Below are 7,824 nucleotides of genomic sequence, written 5' to 3'. Positions count from 1 at the left end.
ACTGAGTTGGAGGTGATAAGAGGCGAGTGAAATGATGGACAAGGTAAGTTTGCTAGATTTAGCAAATTTAATATTTGAGATATATCTATATTTAAAAATGACAAAATAGATCCAGAAACATAGAAGCATGAAACAGACGGACGAATTTCAGAGAGAAGGCGGGAGTGGGGTGGGTGGGTAGGGAGAGATTAACCAGAGAATTTATACGCATATATGCATAGCCTAGGGTGTGGTGAAGGCTGGGAGGGGCGGGTGCGTTGTGGAGGCGATCAATGGGAAAAAAACAAAACAAAAAACGAAGGGGATATCTGTAATGCTTTCAACAATAAAGATAAGTTAAAAAATAAAATTAAAAATGGAAAAAAATGATACATTATTTATCTGAAATTCAAATTTAACTGCGCATCCTGTATTTTATCTGGCAAATGTAGGAAAAGAGAAAAAGACAGTATTACTCTGACGTTCCCGGTTGTGTAAGAAAAACTTGCAAAGGCCGGCCCTACTAGAAAAAAAGCGGTTGCACTAAGGTACCTGAATCTTAAGAGAAGCAATTTCCGGTCTTGGGCCCTGGGAAAACGAGGGGGGAGGGGAAGAAAGGACTAAGGCCTCTAAGTTCAGTCCTCCAGTGTCCCACAATCCTCTGCTCTCGCTTCCTCTTTCCTCGCTCAAGATGGCGCTGCTCGCGATACATTCCTGGCGCTGGGCTGCCGCGGCGGCTGCTTTCGAAAAGCGTTTGCACTTCGCGATTCTGATCCGGCCTCTAGTCTCTGTGCGCGGATCAGGTTCGCAGCGGGGGTCACGTCAGCTCGGCGTCCCAGGAACTGCTCGAATTTCCCAGGTAAGATGCCTTTCACATGGAAGAGTAGGGTTCTGAAGGGCAAGGGGGGAAACGTTGCCCTCTTAACCTCGGATCAGAAAAGGAGCCAAGAAGAAAGGTTGTCAGGGCTATCTCGGAGTAGCAGTAAGTGAAGTAAATTAGGGTTAGTAATTTGAGAAAGGGGTGAAGGAAACCTTTGGGGTACAGCAAATGGGAATGGGACCGGCGGTTCTGGACAGAGGTCATCCGGAGCACCAGTAACTCTCGTAGGATTTACAGTGTTCTCTTAGTTTAAGAGATGGGGTGGACACCATTCCCATACTGCTTACCTTGGTAAATGCAAGGAAAACTGACTACTTTCCAAAGTTAGTAATGGAATTTGGGACCAATTTGCCAATGGTTCTGATTTTACTCAGTCGGAAGTAGCATTTGGAGAGTACTCAAGAAGATGGCAAACTAAGTATAAACAAGCGGCAAATTGGGTTGGCACCAGTTATCCCCCTTGCTGACAGGGCTCCTTGATAAGCCAAAACCGTAATTATCTTTTTCTCCAAAACATAGACCGTCCTAAATTTATATGTAAGCACGATTGTCCTTTGAACCGAAAATAGTGCTCTTCTGTGTACACAGGTCGCTTTGGAAGCCATAAGGCTACTTATCTTTAACTACTGAATGTAGTTATGGTTATAGTGCCTCTTAATATTTGTGTCCATTATTATCTGTTAAGAACAGGGTTTTAAAATTTTTTATTCGCATTTGCTCTACTTCAGTGTACCTTTTTATTTCTTACATATCGACCAAACATTTAATTGCCACCACTTGTTCATCAGTATTACTAAAGTATTATCAGCTTTGTATGAGAAATAACCTCTTAAATTTTGATTCTTCATCAACAAATATTTAATATCTACTATGTACATAGCACTATGCTACATAATGGGGTACCAAGAGAAACATCTTATTGCCTTCAAGATTGGTCAATTTCATTAAGGAGATTGGATCTATGCATTACAAGAGTCACTAAAAAACAATGTAGTAGTTGTAGTTGCTGTAGACATCCAGAGGAAATAGTGATAATGAAGGGCCAAATTATAAAATGGATCTCATACTGGTGATAGAACTGGGAGAACATCCCAAGCAGGGACAATAGGTAATGATGCTAGGCATGTGGAATGAATTCATTCATTCAATAATTAATGAACAGAACAAAATATAGGCCCTGTCCTTAAAGTTTAAAAATCTAGTAGCGGAAATAGATTAAGTAAACAGGCAATTATAATACAATAGTGCAATGATGGAAAAGGTCCAAAGTACTGGAAGATATACATGAGGGGCATCAAGTCTAATCTTGAGGTGGAGAAAATTGCCTTCAGTGATAGATACAAAAGCAAAGACCTGAAACATTAGGAGAAGTTAGCCAGTTAAAGAGGGAATAGCATGTGCAAAGGCCCAAATGTAAGAGAGAACATGGTCCTTTTGCAGAACTGTATATGGTTTACACTAGTGACTAGTGAGTTCAAGATAGGAAGTGGCAGATTAGGCTAGAGAAGCAAATCCAGATCGTTTTATTAAGGTTTTAGGAATACTTTATTGTTGAAAGTTTGTAACATGATCTCCTGGGAACCATTCTTGTTCTGTAGTCCTCTAATAAGCCAAATAAAATTAAGATAAAATTTGTAGGACTTTGTCCGCCTGGAAGAATGAAGGGGAAAAGAAGTCATTAGGTGTTTCAGAGGAGGTGATGGCAATAAAATGTTAGCATTAGGTGTTTCAGAGGAGGTGATGGCAATAAAATGTTAGCGTTCTCTTTTCATGAACACTATCCCCACAACTTACTTACTCCACTGTCCTCTACACTTTACCATTTCCTTTGATTACAATGTCTGTGACGTGAAAAACAAGGGAAAGATGTTTTCTTTGCCTTCTACTTCTCAGAGGCATGCAACTCTTGCCATCTTTTTTAAAAAAATGCATTTAACAGGGAGATGAAGGAACTACTATAAAGCTTTTAAAGTAGAACCTGATATAATATGAGGCACATTCAAATTACTTAGTGACTTGTGATTTAAGATTACAAAGTAAATATTGAATGCAATCTTCGGACAATCATTAGTATGTAGCATAATATTTTAGAGCTGGAAAGAAACCTTATTGGCGTGTTACAAAATGTTAGTGGGTTGGATCAGCACTTTTTTAAAGGTGAAATTTAATAGAATAGGAAAGGAAGTATTGCTGTGTACATATTAAAGGACATATTGCTTTATGTACTTTTATATGTTTATACACATACATATTCCCACGTATATATGATTACTGGGATGCATTGTAAATGTGTTTTTCACACTAGAGCCTGTGTATAATATGGTAGTAATTAGCTTCATGTGTCTGTTTAAATTAAATTAAGTTAAAGACTTAATTTCTCAATTGCCACATTCTAAAGTCTGAATAACTACATGGATATGGAACATTTCCATTATTGCCGAAAGTTCTGTTGAACAGTGCTGCTATGGAGAGAATACCATATCCGGCCCTTCTAATTCTGCAGATGAGGAAACTTAAGTCCTAATAATTGACAGCCTTTAAGGCCATTCATTCATTTATTGTCTTCTGTGGGTCAGGTATTTATAGAAGGGTTGCTAAGACTCTGGCAGACACTAGGCACACAGTGTTTGTTGAATTGTTATGATATTGGTCTAATAATTAATAGAGCACTATTAATAGAGGGAAACACCTTAAACATAAAAGTTTTTCTTAAAATTGGAAGATTTTGTGTGATAAGATTTAAATTGTAATGATTTATTATACAGTTGCCTCTCTGTGATGTTAGTTGATAATAAAAGGACTTACGAATTTTAAATGATAGAATTTTGGGTTCATTTCATGAATATTTAAATGGTAGAAACTGAATTAATCTATAGCACCTTTTATCTAAGTTTAAAATGTCCTTGACTCTTGATCATATACTTCATTTTTTAAAATTAAATTTATTGGGGTGGCATTGGTTAATAATATTATATAGGTTTCAAGTGTATAAGTCTATAAATTCTATAATACATCATCTATATATAGCATTATGTGTTTACCACCCAAAGTCAAATGTTCTTCTGTCACCATATATTTGACCCTCTTTACTCTTTACTACCTCTCCCCCAACCCCCTTCTCCTCTGGTAACCACCATACTGTTGTCTGGTCTATGAGTTTTTGTTGTCTTGTTTGTTCATTTGTTGTTTTCAGTTTTATATCCCATATGAGTGGAATAATAAGGTATTTGCTTTTTCTATCTGACTTATTTAGCTTAGCATGATATTCTTAAGAACTATCTATGTTGTCATAAATGGCAGTATTTCATCTTTTCTTATGGTATTCCATTGTATATATGTACCACATTTGTTTTTTAAACAAATTTATTGAGATTAATTCAAATATCATACATTTAAAGTGTGCAATTCAATAATAGATTTTAGTATATTCAATAATATGTGCCACCATCACCATAGTCAACTTACATTTTTCATTACATCAAATACCATATGATTTCATTAATATGTGGAATATAATGAACAAAATAAACTGACGAACAAAATAAAACCAGAAGCATGGATACATGGAACAGACTGGCAAGTGCCAGAGGAAAGGGGGTGGGGGTAACTGGATAAAGAAGGTGAAGGAATTAGCTAAAGAACATGTATGCATAACCCATGGACAGGGAAAATAGTGTGGTGAAGGCCAAGGGAGGAGGAAACAGAGGTGAGTGGAGGTGGGAAAAGGTGGGTTATTGGGGGACATCTGCAATAGTGTTGACATAAAAATTTTAATAAATAAAAATAAAACTGTTACCATTTTGGCTATCACCTCCCATTCCTCTCCCCAACCTGCCCTAAGCAGCCAGTAATCTATGTTCAGTCTCTATAGATTTGTCCATTCTGGACATTTCACTTGCATGGAATTGAGACTGACTTCTTTCACTTAGCATTATGTTTTCAAGGATCATTCATGTTGGGCATGTATTAGGTACTATATAGTTTTTCATTGTCATGTAATATTCCATGATGCGGATATATAAGATATTATGCATTGCTCGGTTGATGGACATTTGAGTTGTTTCCATCTTTTGGCTGTCATGAATAATGCAACAATAAGCATTCATGTACAAGTTTTTTATGGACATAAGTTTTCATTTCTCTTGGGTGTATACTTAGGGATAGAATTGCTGGGTCATATGGTAACTCTATATTTAATTATTTAAGGAACTGCCAGACTCGTTTTCAAAGTGACTACACCATTTTGCATTACCATAAGAAGTGTATGAGGGTTAAAATTTTTCCACATCCTTGTTGATGTTGGTCAAACATTTAATTAACTCACTTTAGTCAAGCCATCTTAGTGGATGTGAAGTGTTATCTCATTTTTTAAATATATTTTTATTGATTTCAGAGAGGAAGGTAGAGGGAGAGAGAAATAGAAACATCAATGATGAGAGAGAATCATTGGCTGTCTACTGTACACCCCCTATTCGGGATCTAGCCCGAAACCCAGGCATGTGCCCTTGACAGGAATCGAACCGGGGACCCTTCAGTCTGCAGGCCCATGCTCTATCCACTGAACCAAATCAGCTGGGGCTCATTGTGGTTTTGATTTGTATTTCCCTGATGACTAAAGATGTTGACCATCTATCTGTGTGCTTATTGGCCATTTGTATATCTTTGGAGAACTATCTATTCAGGTTGTTTGCCCATTTTTAAATTGGATTATTGGTCTTTTATTATTGAGATGTGTGAGTTTCTTATATATTCCAGATTCAAGTCCCAGATCAGATATATGATTTACAAATATTTCTCTAATTCTGTTATTTTTTTCTCTCTTGATAGTGTCCTTTGAAGCATAAATTTTTTTCATTTTGAAGAAGTTAAATTTATGTTTTTCTTTTGTTAGTCAGACTTTTGTTATTATAGCTCTAAATCCATTGCCAAATATGAGGTCATGAATATTTACCCAGGTGTTTTCTTCTACTGAGATATAGAAACATTATTCTTGTATAGCTGTCATTCCTTTTCTGTTTTGCTTTATTTACATATAGTGCAATTATAAACATTACAATCCTAATGGTACATTATCATAATTACTTTACATAATTTTATGACTTTTAAGGAAGCAGAGATAAGAAATGACAAATAAATATTTATGGCTTTTGTTATATTCTCTACATTTGTTCTCTTGTGTTTGAGTTTCCAGGTGGAGTCATTTCTTCATCCTTCATCCCAGAATAGCTGTGGTCCTACCCATCTCCTTTGTGATGTCATTGGCAAATATATTGCATCTCTGTATGTTATAATCTCTACAATACATTATATACATACTAGAGGCCTGGTGCACGAAATACATGCATGGGTAGGGTCCCTAGGCCTGGCTGGACTCAGGGCTGATCTGTGGGACAACCGGCGAGGCGATCTGGGACCCCCCGCTAGCACCCACCTTGACCAGCCTGGCGCTGCCCGCTCGCTCGCCCTGCCCCCCCTGGGGGCAGGTCCTGCATTGAGCGTCTGCCCCCTGGTGTTTAGTGTGCGTCATAGCGACCGGTTCCACTAATCGTTCAGGTATTTGGTTGACTTGCATATTAGTCTTTTATTATATAGGATTATTTTGTGGACATAAGAACATCCAAATTAGTAGAGAACTTTTATAAGAATTTATTTAAGTCCTGACCAGGTAGCTCAGTCGGTTGGAGCCTTGTCCCAATATTGCCAGGGTTGTCGGTTCCATATCATGTCAGGGCACATACAGGAATCAATCAATGAATGCATGAATAAGAGGAACAACAAATTCTCTCTCTCTCTTTCTCTCTCTCTCTCAAATAAATAAATAATTTTTAAAAATAATTTATTTAAGCCAAATTAGTGATAGTTGCTGGGAATCATGATCTCAAATGCTCCTGAGAATGACAGTTTTTCAGTTTCTTTTATAGTTTTGGAATTAAGGACATAAAGATTACATGGAAGTGGGAGAAAGCAAGTTGGGGCTTGGATTACAGCAGAGGTGGGCAACATCGGGCCCATGGACCGTATAAGGCCTGTGAAATCATTTGGTCTGGCCCTGCCAAGACATTAGGGGTGATTAATTAAATGTTTGACCAAATATAGCAGGCTAATTTTTAACTTGATAATTTTGTATTTGTCCCCAAATGATATAAATATCCAAGTGGCCCTTGGCAGAAAAAAGGTTCCCCACCCCTGGATTACAGGATAGTTAACTATATTATGTGTGCTCAGGGGTCTGAAAAAACATTATTACTCTGGCATTTCAAAGGTGTGTTAACCTAGATGCACAAGAACAATGAACAGGGATTTCTTAAGGCAAAGATAAACTTTTTACTAAAGAAGTTTTGTGCCTGGGGCATGACCTGCCCAGTTAGGAATTTAGGATCAGATCACCCTGTGAGATTACTTTCAGTTTGATTTATTAAAGCACCCCCCCCCTTTGAAAGTAGAAAAAATGTGCATTTATAGGGTCTTTTGTAGTCCTACTAGAGGCCCAGTGCACGGATTCGTTTACTGATGGGGTCCTTCAGCCTGGCCTGCGCCTTCTCACAATCCAGGATGCCTCGGGGGATGTAGCAGTGTGCTAAGAAGCAGGTGGCAGGGGAGGAGCCCCAGCTGGAGCCGGGCACCACGCTGTTCCCCCTCATCCTGGCCCTGGTGCTCCTGCTGCCACAGCTGGCTGCTGGGTAGTACTGCTGCAGCAGCGGGAGAGGCTCCCGCTGCAGCAGCTGCGCTCGCCAGCCCTGAGCCTGGTTTCTGGCTGAGCAGCGCTCCCGCTGTGGGAGTGCAATGACCACCAGGGGGCGACTCCTGCGTTAAGCGTCTGCCCCTGGTCGTCAGCGTGCGTCATAACGATTGGTTGATGGGTTGTAACAATAGCTTAGGCTTTTATATATATACTAGAGTCCCGGTGCACAAAAATTTGTGCAATCGGGGGGGGGGGGGCCGCCCCCCCGCCCCTGGCCCCTCTC

General features: G+C 38.9%; 1 protein-coding gene across 1 annotated transcript in view; it reads left to right on the top strand.

Annotated features, from left to right (window-relative positions):
* The first annotated feature begins 619 nt into the window (after positions 1-619).
* The window catches only part of ABCB7 (ATP-binding cassette, sub-family B (MDR/TAP), member 7), a 153,124-nt gene continuing 145,919 nt past the window's right edge, over positions 620-7,824 (top strand). The window contains exon 1 of the mRNA XM_005857519.2: positions 620-838. Within this exon, the coding sequence (XP_005857581.1) occupies positions 671-838 (168 nt within the window). The 5' untranslated portion in view covers positions 620-670. The remainder of the gene's footprint in view (positions 839-7,824) is intronic.

This window comes from Myotis brandtii, unplaced genomic scaffold, assembly GCF_000412655.1.
Source record: "Myotis brandtii unplaced genomic scaffold, ASM41265v1 scaffold1119, whole genome shotgun sequence".
In the NCBI taxonomy this organism is placed as follows: Eukaryota; Metazoa; Chordata; class Mammalia; order Chiroptera; family Vespertilionidae; genus Myotis; species Myotis brandtii.
This window is presented reverse-complemented; position numbering and strand designations above follow the sequence as displayed.